The sequence below is a fragment of the Nicotiana sylvestris genome, chromosome 3 (genome assembly GCF_000393655.2).
Source record: "Nicotiana sylvestris chromosome 3, ASM39365v2, whole genome shotgun sequence".
In the NCBI taxonomy this organism is placed as follows: Eukaryota; Viridiplantae; Streptophyta; class Magnoliopsida; order Solanales; family Solanaceae; genus Nicotiana; species Nicotiana sylvestris.
Genome location: NC_091059.1, coordinates 105,602,702 through 105,615,983, shown reverse-complemented (window position 1 = coordinate 105,615,983; position 13,282 = coordinate 105,602,702). Strand labels below are relative to the sequence as shown.

Below are 13,282 nucleotides of genomic sequence, written 5' to 3'. Positions count from 1 at the left end.
TTAACCGCCAGAAGTTGAGGCATCATCCTTGAACCAAGGATGGAGTATATATTCACGTCAGTGACTTGCAGAGGGGCTATTTTCTAATAAAATCTCAAAGAGGACAAGCTTATTTTCATGTTTTGGAGGGTTCACACTTGACCTAGCACAGAACATAGTCATATTAAACAGCTATCAGCTGTCACCCAAAATGCAGGCTGCCTCTACTATAGGTTCAGTCTACTGAGTTTGCAAATTGGAAAAAGGAATCAAAGATGAATATGTGCCAGTGATTACTGGTAGCCACACACTTGCAAAAGTCAAAATAACTTGACTTCAGCTCAGCGTCCCTCTAGGTGTAGATAAGGTTCTTCAAGTTTCTTTTTAAAATGTTCTTCCAGTTATGTAATCATCAGTATTTTGTTACGAGGGCTCTGTTGAATACCATAGAGTAAGGTGGGAGCAACAAGCAAACACCAATTCAAAGGGGAGAACATGCTTCATTATGAACGGAAATTGATCCAAAGAACAAAAGGAAGTGGCTATTTTTACCATTGAGGAGCTGAAAGATACAAAAATCTTCATGTTTGGCCTCAGTTCCATATGAAGCGTATAAAAATCATCTTCTACATGTTTCAGCAGGTTGAGAGGGCTGAGCCATTGAAAGTAGCTTGTATCGGTGTCCAAGATAGAATGCTGTCAGTATCCACGTGAAGCAGACCTGAAAAAGTAGCCAAACTTAAGTTGAACATTCAACCTTCATTTCTCTGAGGCTTTTCAATCACTATACAGAAGTGTGCATTAGTGGATCCAATCATCTGGAATTGTATAAACAGCAACAACAATTTCAAGACATTTGGAGTAGTGTTGTCAAGAGAAGGTTTTACATACAGGTAGGGCATATAGAGAAACAGCTGATGCCTTGCCATTGAGAGTGCTGAAGAGTAGCTTGTACATTCCAGCTGCTGTAGCATCTCCAAGTCTTTGAACAATCACATCTATGCATACCTGCATAGACACATTGGCGCCCACAAAAAAAAAAAAAAACAACAGAATCATTCTACTGCTAGGGATATTCAAGAGAACACTCACTGCCAACTATTGCAGCCACGAAAATCCTTTTGAGGTGTCGTGAAACACTTATGCTGACCTAATAAAAAGGATGTTAACCTACCAGCTTTGCCATATCTTCTCGAAAAGATCTAAGAAATGAAGATCAAGAAATCCTACAGACCGGATATTCATAATACAGGCCGCTGCTAATATATAATATGGAATTATGATAATCTTTCAGGTCACTATTTTGTGACATACCTTTGCTTTATACTTCTCATCCTGTGAGACAACAGTAAAAAGAAGCTCCCTTCCAGGCCTGGTAACAACATACGTGACCACCTAACCATAAAAGACAATAACATATAGGGCTCAACTGCATAAGTGTATCCCTAGTTATCTTTTTTTCATTGCAAAACCTGTTAGTTCCCTGTTAAACTAAAAAGGCAGAATACCTCATTACCTCCCTGTACTTGGCACGGTTTATTTAGCGCACACGGCACACCTAAACTTCACATATTTCTAGCTACCCCCCATACTTGGCTATCTGATAGTCTCGGGCCTCCTTGATGCTGATGTTGCAAGAAGTGTGGATACACTAAAATCGGAAAGTCAGCTTCCAGGTGGAGTATTTTCCAACCATTAGTTTTCACATACAATGGTCTGTTTGTTCCAATTGTGTATTTCTCCTTTCTTCTTTACTTCTTTATATACAATGCATATTTTTACACTAATTTTGTATTTCTTTTTATTTCTTCTTTGGAAGAAGGTTATTTGTTCCAACTATGTACTTCTTTTTTGGACCAAATATGTAAAAACCATGGCTGAAACTCTATTAATTTTAACCGAATAGAAAAGGTTTTAGCCAAAATAAATTCCATCTGTTCATTCCTTTTTATTTCTTCTTTAGATGCAATGACTATTTTTTTCAAACTGTGTATTTCTTTTTCTCGGGCCAAATCCATAAAAAATTTGGCAGAAATTCATTAGTTATTGCCAAATAATAACCAAAATAATAGAGTTGCAATTGTGTATTTCTTTTTATTTCTTCTTTGGATGCAATGAATTTTTGTTTCAACTGTGTATATCTTATTTTCCGGACCAAATCAGTAAAAAGTTTTGGCTGAAACTCCATTATTTGCAGTCAAATAAAGAAGTTTTAGCCAACATAATGGAGGTCTAGCCAAGTTCTTTACAAATTTCGCCTGAAAAAAATGATCAAAAAATTAATGAATTTTAAAAGGTAAAAATATTTTTTTTTTATAAAAAATACAACATAGACAAAAATCCGCATGGCTGCGGTGGCTCTTACCTCCATCAGATTCAGGGAGGTCGAGGCTATCAACTAGCCAAATATATGGGGTAATAAGGACTACGAAAAGCTTAGATGTACGTTGAATGAGCTGTGCCAAGTTTAGGGGCTATTGACGTATTCCAACTAAAAATGGTACAAACCCCTGAAGGAGCGCTTCCTCCTTTACAACTTCTCTTGTCATCATTTTTTTATTACTTCTCTTTAGAGTTTCGGAAAAAGGTGTGAAGAAAAAATACCTTCCTCAGGGTTTCTGAGACAGCCACTGTAATCCATGTAGGCCATACTGCTAAAGCAATTAAATTTGTGAATGCAACAAAAGGTGTGGAGCAAATGGCTAGAGTGACACCAGCAAAAGTAAGGATGCGCCCCTGCAACCACGCAGTGAATAAAGACTTTTAAAACTTGTGGCACTGGAGATACGATTAAATGAATCATGTAACATGTTGTGAACATAGAGAAAAACAAAAGAAGGGAACTGCAATTCAAGACATTAGGAAACTGATCAACTTATAAGACTGTCCATATGTTATCACTTTAAAGTTCTACTTAATCTGACTTTGCATGCATGGGAACTCTTTGGGATCCTTCAAAATGCACCACTGATTCACCTGGAACTGATATTACCCACGTGATATTAAACACTCTTACACACCCCCAAGTGACAGATGTTTATATTCTACGGTGGAACTCAGATGAGGAAAGTGGTGCAATATGACAAGAACATCTGGAGAAGAAGAAGCCTTCGCCACAGGCTCCATTCAATCCCTCCATCAAATTTGAGAGCAGAGGAGAGAAATTTTGAATTAGAGTTGTTCAAGTAGCATAGAGAGATTGAACACACTTTTAAAGAATATGCCCTCAATACCCCCTTCCCCTCTTCCCCGGGTAACACAGACACATGCACAAGGGGGAAAAAAGGATTAGCTTAGCAATTAAACTTTTGCATGTTATACATCTACGCCATACCGTCAAAGTAAGTTGTCCAGCAAGGATAAAAATAGCAATAAAGCTATTGATCTGTGCAAATAATCTCCTTCTACCAGTGGGATCTGTTACTGCAGCAGCAATAACAGTTACTTTCTGCAAAAGAATGAAAATATGGGGGGTGAGGCTGCAGTAACCGTAAGCTGGTCGTTCAAAAAGGTGGTCATCTATGTGAGATCAGTAAATCACATAAAGGCACCACATTACACATGCTTATCCATTCTGTCACTTAAATCAAAGGAAATTCTTATTGTACCTGAAAGTAAAAAAACGAGGAAACAACCGCACTCAGCCAAAGGAACAATGATACGTGCAACAAGTACGCCGAAGATAGAATTAGCTTTAACCCATCCAATATAGCCCAGAGCTGAGGCTTTGCTACAGAAGCTGGCAATTTTGGGGAAGTTGTTCTCTGTGTGAGCTTTGATTCATTCTCGTCCTCTTTGGCTTGATCGATATCAGCTTCTCTAAAACCCAAAACGACAAAGGTCAGAGACTACTGGATTATAATTACTCTTAATTATTATTTTTGGCGGTGGGAGGGGGGGGGGGGGAAGGGCAATGCAAGGACATTCATATAAAGCACCTCTGTTTCATTGCTAGTCTGTAAAATCTTCATGCTAGTCAAAAGGATTTATCTAATTTGTGTTCAACCGAAGTATAAACATTTTATCTAACTTGTGAGGGAGGTATTAATGTCTAGAGAGATGTATTCAATTGGTAAAGTGTAGAGGAAGCACATCAAAACAGATTTACAATCATTGGTATGTCAGTATGGTGTGTTCTTTAAGGAGTTAAATGAATGCCATCCTCTTTATACTCCAGGACTATCAAACTCTATGTAGTACAGATAAAAATATTAGGTTCATGGTAACTTGTAGGTACAGCATCTATCGGTTTTTCCAGTTTTTCTTGTAAAAAGCATTTCCTGCCAGATCAAACACTTCCGTATCCCAGAAGAAAATAAATAAAGGGAGCTGCGAAAGATCACTTGTTATAGAATGAATCTAGACACTTATTATAGGATGAATCTAGACACTTATTATAGAATGAATGTAGACTCTTTCTTGTACATAAATAGCAGATTTGTAGGAATCTCTTTTATTTCTTTCCTTAGTTAGCATCTGATGTACATGTATTTATATTGCTCACCTCTTGGAATGATAACACAAGTTTTGTTCACATGGTATCAGAGCGGGTTCTCCGGCTTTACCGGAGTTAGATAGAGAACTTACCGAAACTGTCAGTTAGGGTCAGAATACTTTTGAAGAGTTTGGAATTTGAAATTTAACCATCTCTCCGACATCGACTTTACATTTTCATCCAGCTTATGGTGTTTGTTTGTTCAGGAAACCTCGGCTGGGAAAATCTCTGACCGTCCCAGGTTCGGTTCATAATGTCAAGGTTTTGTCACCTTTTCTTTGTTGTGTTCAAATTTTGTTTCCTTCTGTGATTGCATGATCCTTAGTAGTGAACCAACTTTATGTGCAGAACTTTAGCCCTTTTTTCTTTATAGCTTTGAGAGTAATCTGTTGGTTAGTGATTCTTGGTTACTGATTCTTGCACTATTGGCCGGACTTTTGATTGGTTATTGCCCATTAGATTGGCTCTATTGGAGTTCTGTTTCTTTGTTTCATTGGGTGTCTTTCCTTCGCTGTTTCGTTGGATAGTGTTATTCTGGTAGAGAACTTTTGAGCTTTATTGGCTTTTCTGACATTTATATTGATACTTTGGGTATTTTTGGAAAGATGACCATAAATAGTAAGCAAGGAGGAAATAGTGATACAACTTCTAGTCCAACAATCCTAGTTTCGGATGAGTTTCTTGAGTTCCTTCAATATCATAAATCAATTAAGGAATCTTCTTCAGTTACTGCTTTTGTCGGGCCAGATAAGACATGTCTTATCACCTCTTCAAATAAATGGGTGATTGACTCAGGTGCCACAAATCACATGACAGGTAATCCAAATATTTTTTTTAGCTTTCGATCACACAAAGCACCCTCTTCAGTTACTGTAGCTGATGGAACAACATGTAGCAGTGTTGGATCTGGAACTGTTAAACCGACTTCCTCTATTACCCTGTCATCTGTATTAAGTCTACCAAACTTGGCCTTTAATTTGATTTCTGTTAGTAAAATCACCAGAGACCTTAATTGTTGTGTAGCGTTCTTTCCCAATCATTGTTTGTTTCTTGATCTTACGACAAAGCAAATTATTGGTAAAGGGTATTTATGTGGTGATCTCTATATCCTTGATGAATGGGAGTCACAGTCTATTGCATGCTCTAGTATCGTGTCTCCTTTTGAAGCACATTTTGATTGGGCAATCCCTCTTTGCCTTTGTTGAAGAAGCTCTGTCCTCAGTTTCAGAATATTTCTTCATTGGATTGTGAGTCATGTCGATTTGCAAAACATCATCACATCTCGTTAGGTCCAAGGGTTAACAAGCGAGCTGAGTCATCTTTTGAGTTAGTTCATTCTGATGTTTGGGGACCATGTCCTGTTGTTTCTAAAACTGGAACATAAGTATTTTGTTACTTTTGTAGATGAACTTTCCCGAATGACTTGGATTTACTTTATGAAAAGTCGCTCTGAAGTGTTTACTCACTTTTCTGCCTTTTGTGCTGAAGTCAAAACTCAATTCAATGCTTCGGTGCGTATTCTAAGGAGCGATAATGCTAAAGAATACATGTCAGAGTTATTTCAGTCCTACATGAGACAACATGGTGTACTACATCAGTCTTCATGTGTTGATACACCCTCTCAAAACGGAGTTGCTGAAAGGAAGAATAGGCATCTACTTGAGACAGCTTGGGCACTTCTGTTCCAAATGAAAGTTCCTAAACAGTTCTGGGCTGATGCGGTCTCCACGGCTTGTTTTTTGATTAATCACATGCCATCTATTGTGCTTGGAGGTTAATATGCCTTACAGTATTCTTTTTCCAAATAAGTTATTATTTCCTGTGGAACCTAAGGTGTTTGGAAGCACATGTTATGTTCGAGATGTTCGACCATCTGTTACCAAGTTGGATCCCAAGGCATTGAAGTGTGTTTTTCTTGGTTATTCTCGCCTTCAGAAGGGGTATCGGTGTTATTCTACTGAACTTGGCAAATATCTGGTGTCAATTGATGTGGTGTTTTCAGAGACTATACCATTCTTCTATGCACCTCCCATCTCTACAAGTCAGGGGGAGGAAGATGAGTGGCTAGTATATCAGGTTACCCGTACTTTGATAGAGCAATCAGATGATGTTCCTTCATCTCCTAGCTCTTCTATCGAGCACCAATCGACTATTGTGCCTTCAACACCTGCTCCAACTGTGTTAGCAAGACCACCAATTGTTCAAGTTTACTCGCGCAGGCGAGAGACAAATGATACGTCTCCTGCACCAGTTCCTTTGTCATATGTTCCTCTTCCGCCTGATCCTCCAGAAGACCTTGACCTTCCCATTGTTTTACGCAAAGGTACACGTACTTGCAAATCCACATATTCTATTGCTAATTTTGTTTCCTACGACCACTTATCCCCCGCGTCTAGATCTTTGATTGCGTCTCTAGACTCCATATCTATACCCAAAACGATGAAAAAGAGGCTTTCAATCATCCTGGATGGTCTGAAGCAATGCTTGAGGAAATACATGCCTTAAAGGAAAACCATACTTGGGATATAGTGAATTTACCTAGTGGAAAGAAAGCAGTGGGATGCAAATGGGTTTTCACGGTCAAAGTTAATCCAGATGGCTCTGTGGCAAGACTTAAGCCCAGACTTGTGGCCAAAGGGTATGCTCAGACTTATGGAGTGGATTATTCAGACACATTCTCTCCGGTTGCCAAACTTAATTCTGTCCACTTGTTCATTTCTCTAGCAGCTTCTCAGAATTGGCCTTTGCATCAATTGGATATTAAGAATGCATTTCTTCATGGCGATCTTCATGAAGAGGTGTATATGGAGCAACCACCTGGTTTTGTTGCTCAGGGAGAGTATGGAAAGGTCTGTCATTTAAAGAAGTCCTTATATGGCTTGAAGCAGAGTCCACGGGCTTGGTTTGGTAAATTTAGTGAGGTAGTTCAAGAATTTGGGCTAAAAAAGAGCAAATGTGATCATTCAGTCTTCTACGGGCAATCAACAGCTGGATCTATTTTCCTTGTTGTATGTGTTGATGACATTGTGATTACAGGAAGTGACTATGCAGGAATCTCTTCTCTCAAGTCTTTCTTGCACACTAAGTTTCATACAAAAGACTTGGGACAATTGAAATATTTCTTGGGAGTAGAAGTAACTAGAAGCAAGAAGGGAATTTTTCTATCTCAGCGAAAGTATATTCTTGACTTACTGGCAGAAACTGGTAAGTTGGCTGCCAAGCCTTGCAGTACTCCAGTGGTTCCTAATTTGCATCTTATGAAAGATGATGGCGAGCTATTTAATGATCCGGATAGATACAGGAGGTTAGTTGGGAGATCAAACTATCTCACTGTGACTCGTCCAGATATTGCTTTTGCAGTAAGTATGGTTAGCCAATTCATGTCCGCGCCCACAATCAAACATTGGGAGGCTTTGGAGCAGATCCTATGTTACTTAAAAGAAGCTCCTGGACTTGGCATATTATATAGCAACCACGGGCATTCCCGCATTGATTGTTTTGCAGATGCAGATTGGGCTGGATCCAAGATTGACAGAAGATCTACTACTGGCTACTGTGTATTTGTTGGTGGAAACTTGATATCATGGAGAAGTAAGAAACAGAATGTTATATCTCGGTCCAGTGCAGAATCAGAGTATAGAGCTATGGCACAATCAACATGTGAGATAATGTGGATACACCATCTTTTAACTGAAATAGGGTTGAAGCATCCTACTCCATCAAAGCTCTGGTGTGACAATCAAGTTGCGCTCCATATTGCCTTAAATCTAGTGTATCATGAAAGAACCAAGCATATTGAAGTTGAATGTCATTTTATTCGTGAGAAAATTCAAGAGAACTTGATTTCCACTGCCTACATGAAGACAGGAGAGCAACTAGCTGATTTGTTCACTAAAGCATTGAATGGTACTCGAATTGGTTACCTTTGTAACAAGCTGGGCATGATCAACATACTTGAGGGGGAGTGTTATAGAATGAATGTAGACACTTATTATAGGATGAATCTAGACACTTATTATAGAATGAATGTAGACTCTTTCTTGTACATAAATAGCAGATTTGTAGGAATCTCTTTTATTTTTTTCCTTAGTTAGCATCTGATGTAGATGTATTTATATTGCTCACCTGTTGGAATGATAACACAAGTTATTCTTTCTATTTTGTTCACATCACCATGAGAGAACTTTCACTAATAAAGAAGTGCACCACCCAGAGATGGATGAGACACCGATGCAACAGCAAAACAGGAATAACACCAGGGGCGGATGCACATGGATACAAGTGGTGTCAGGTGACACCTCTTCGCCGAAAAATTCACTAAATATATTTATATATGACAAATTAAAAAAAGAAATAACAGATAAATAAGTCTAGAATGACATCAATTGACCAAGGGAGGTGCTCCATTCCAGCAATAACATTGGATTACTACACAAATGTGTTGACACGGTTTAGATTCTCCAGCTGTGCTTCATCCAGTTTTTCTTTTCTTTTCATAACTAAGAAGAGTCCTAAAATAACATGTGCTTCATCAAGACATTTTTCCCTTTTTATAACTAAGAAGAGTCATGAAATGACACTGAACATGGAAAGACAGTTCAGAAATCCAAGAAAGAAAGTTAAAACAAAAAAGACAATCAATCATTGCTCTAAAAAAACTTCATTATTAAGGATAAAGAATTTAAAAATCCAAAACTCTTTTTCAAATTTCTCAATAAATTATTAAAAAATCCCGTATTATTTATTCAAGAAAAGAAAAGTCGTTGAAGACATATATTTTATAAATGTATTTGAATGTTTTTTATTAAGATAGTTTTTATAGTAACTTTTTTTTTTCATTTGTTCGCTTTATTAAATATGACACTGCTTACATAAATTCCTACGTGCACCACTGCATAGCACTATAACAGCAGGGTAAGAAACATGAGACAGCCATCCAAAGGCTGATAGAGGCTAGAGAAATAGCTCTAAATGCTTGCATCAAGGAGCTATCGAGGGAGCTGATCATACAATTAGAGACCTCTTTCCCTAATCTCATCTGATGGAACAACTCTATTGCTAATAAACTCTAATAATACTCCCGATCAGGGTAGAACAAGAACAACAAGAAGAAGACAACCTGAAGGGAGATAGTTCTTCAGGAAGTTGTAAGACATCTTTCTTGATCCCTTTTGATGACTGTGCAGCAAGTTCCATGAGAATTGCTGAAACAAGAAGTAAATCTACAAGAACCAAAAAACAAACTACTAAGAAAATAGAAAGCAACAGAGCCTCAAAAGAATAATAAGAATAAGGAAGCAAGAAAAAACATAAAGAGACACACACGCGGTCCTAACCAAGCCATTCCCGTTGTAAATAGCGAACCAAGCAGCTGGCCAAGTGTAGCACCAGCACCAATAAACCCAAACAATCTTGAACCTGACTGCATAAGGAAAAAGTTAAATCATATCTCAAAATTTACTACCATTAAGACAGGTACTCAATTAAATCCATTTAACTTCCCTTCTGTAGGAGGTGATATCTGTTTAAACTTATTGAATCAATCGGAGGCATAATTACCTCACTATCCATCACATCAATAACTCTAGCCCAAGTTGAAGATATAGTAATAAGATTAAGCAAAGCAACCTGAGAAAAAATGATGCAAGAACCTTATTCAGGAGACAAGCATCAAAGAATCGATAAAAAAAAAATACTACTAGAAGTTTTTGCAATAGTTGAGAATTAAAGCCAAAGCATTTACCCAGAGAAACAAGCCAATTCTCACTGACACGTAAAACCACCCATGGTTGCTCCAACTCGCCGATTTTGGAGTATCCGTGTGACTGGCCTCCACTTTTAATTCCTGTTTTATGGTTGAGGACACAGAGAACAGTCCCTGCATTATTACCATTTTTCATCAAAACAGTTGACTGAATCATCACAAAGTGGCGGCCAAATCGTGAAGTTGTACCTTGATATTAAATGGTGAACTTCCGGGAGTAGAAGAAAGCCACAAGACGTAGAATGCAACAAGAGTGACCCCAAAAAACCTGTGTATCAAGACCATAGCCTGGAATTTAAAGAAGCGACCATTACACATGACATATAAAAAGCCCAAAACAACCCTAAATCAGTTTCCAAAGTTCCAAGTTGGTTTCACCACGCAAGAAGGCACTAAGTAACTGAAGCTAATTCACAGCATTAGACAACAAATAGCATGTATAATTTGATATCCTTATGTCGTAGAGTGTCAAGATTTGCAATTTCTTGCTTATCATTATAAATACAGCCAGATCATTTTCCTATCAAAGATAAATTCAATATTATACCAACCAGGCAAAATTATCATTTATCAAATACATATATGACCCAATAAATTTACAGGTACAATACAATAGTCTATTGTGGTCAAATGGAAACCACCAAAAGAATACTACTTCATGCTTAATACTGATGGTGCTGCAAACAGCCAAACACTAATCTTAAGCATGGAGGCATAAGAGGAGTTATTCAAAATGCAAAATGGGGAAGGGCTTGTAGGCTTTGCTCAAAGCCTAATAGAGACAACACACACTCGTGCAGAATTACTAGTACTCCAACAGGGCCTAAAACTAGCACCTTATGGAAATTAAATCCACTGGTCTTATCTGGAAAGCACAAATTTTCACATACTATCTCTAACTGCAAGTGCCTGCTTGAGCAGCAGGGTGGTGGTGTTGTCAAAGACGAAAAGCTCTCAAAAACGCTACAAGTCTACTGGGGCTTTAAGCGCAAAGCCCGATTAAAGTGTGGGCTTTAGGATTAAAAAAAGGCGCAATGTATGAAAAAAATAAAAACAAAATGTAATTCAAGAAAAAGTAACAAATGCATTCATAACGTTTTCTTTAACAACTAATACACTTATTTGCCAATTATATTTGTTGTTTAGTACCGCTAGCTTCAAGATAGAACTCATGGGCAATGAGGCGCACAACTTAGTGTCTTGCCTACATCGAAGCGCAACTTAAGCCAGGCGAAGCGCGCTGCCTGAGCTTTTCTGAGCTTTAGGGCTTAAGCGTGCCTTAAATGAGCTTCTGACAACTTGCTGCGTATCAAAAATTAAAACTTATAGCTAGTAAAGGAGTGTGAGGCTCGATGCATATGAAAAACTTATGATCTATGATTCTCTTCCCCTTTTGTTTTGAATATTTTTGTAAAAGACATACAAGGTGGTAAGTATACTAGACTAGTCCCTTCATCTATGTATGACGCATATTAGATTAACAATATTATCCTTTTCAGTGAAAAGAAAACATATATAAATGAAGGAATTAGTCAGTTATTTATTACCTTGGACTTGGAAAGATTAGGCAATGCAAAGATTAAGGTGGAAACAGGGGCAGCGACCAGTGTGAGTAGCAAGGATCCAACAAACAAGCTCGGGAGATTTCCCAAGCCTAAAGATATAGCTCCTTCATCACGTAAAGGAAGCACCACGAAATATGCACTCAAAATCTGGATATATCAAAAATTAAAAATTAAAAATCCAATTTGATGATTTAAATACTGATTTCATCTGCGCATAGTATTAATCATCAAATGAAGCAAGTAAATCCGTTAAACCACGAAGAACGTTGACTCAAATGAGTCCAGAGAAAGATTGGATAAATTATGTTTTTGAGGAATTGATGCTGAAATGAGATTCGAGACGACAGAGAGAGAGAGAGCTCTTGCTTACAAAGAAAAAAGTGGAGGTGGAGTAAAGCAAAGCGGAGAGCTCGTGGGGAAGAAGAGTGACGAAAAATGAAACAAATGCCTCAATTCGATCTCTGCCCATCAAATTCATCGGCCTCATGCTCTACTCCCTTCTCTCCTTGTTTATCACACTCTTAGCTGATTGACTTGAAGATCATGGAAGAGAGAATGAGAGATCCGCCGAGCTGAGAGTCGACAACTGACCAAAGTTCAGATTTATCAAAGGATCTGCGGTTTGCGTCCCTTCTTCCCAATGTCCGCCAAGAAAAAATGTTTTGATATATTTCGCACGAGTACTCCTTAACTTCTTTTTATGGAAAAGGTCCAAGCTTAATATTCAAAAAGGTTATACATGTGTAATATGACTTCCTACATTTTAAAATAAAAAATATATCAAAATCTTACACAAATATTAGTTTGAATAACATAATTATTTAAAAAGGATGTTACGTCTTAGTTTTCATAAACATGAGATATATCTATTAGTACTATATTTTCCCCTTTATTAATGAGCGACAGTTTAAGGAGCTTGGGGTCGTCCGGGGTATTTTGGGGAAACTGTAAATATTTTGGCAAAAGTCACGTGTTAATCCTACTTTAATTGGGATAATTTCAGCCCTTGTCACTTGGTCTAACAACCCAACAGAAAATGACCCATGTTTGAACTACTTACCTAGTTTGGCCCAGGTTGTACATAATCTGAAAGAAAATTTTCAGCCTTTAGCCACTATTACAAACACACTTTTAGGGTTTCTTTATTTTCATTTCCCCTAGCACACTCTATACTCTCAACCCGCCTCTCTTTGCTTTCTCCGTTCTTTCTCTTCTCTCACTGACATAGATCTGAATATTTGTAGAACTCAAGCTTGATTTAAAGCATTTTCTCTACTAAGTTGCTTAATCTTCATAATTTTTTATAGATCTCAAATATTGAATCTCGATTTATGTGTGTCCAAATTTAAAATTGAAGTTTTGTTGCATCCATATTCTAAACTCCATTAAAGGAGCTTTGAAGCTCTAAGTTCAATTCAGATTTGGAAAATCTAACTCTAAAGTGATGGGTTAAGTTAAAAATTATTGTAAAAGCTTGTA

The 13,282-nt window shown here is 37.7% G+C and overlaps 1 protein-coding gene across 3 annotated transcripts; it reads right to left on the bottom strand.

Moving 5' to 3' along the window:
• Positions 1–459: 459 nt before the first annotated feature.
• On the bottom strand, positions 460–12,474 carry LOC104211531 (uncharacterized). Of its 3 annotated transcripts, none has more exons than XM_070170917.1 (13): positions 12,174–12,474; positions 11,786–11,950; positions 10,428–10,526; positions 10,218–10,352; positions 10,034–10,102; positions 9,800–9,896; positions 9,594–9,696; positions 3,588–3,798; positions 3,314–3,427; positions 2,584–2,715; positions 1,294–1,374; positions 871–987; positions 460–700 (listed from the first exon to the last, which is right to left on the bottom strand). In XM_070170917.1, exons 1-13 carry the CDS (start codon positions 12,288–12,290, stop codon positions 599–601), a joined length of 1,542 nt encoding a protein of 513 aa, XP_070027018.1. In that variant the 5' UTR covers positions 12,291–12,474; the 3' UTR covers positions 460–598. The 3 variants fall into 3 exon arrangements, with proteins under 3 accessions (XP_070027018.1, XP_070027019.1, XP_070027020.1); XM_070170918.1 differs by having other exon boundaries at positions 9,811–9,892; XM_070170919.1 differs by having other exon boundaries at positions 10,218–10,319; positions 12,174–12,473.
• Positions 12,475–13,282: the final 808 nt, after the last annotated feature.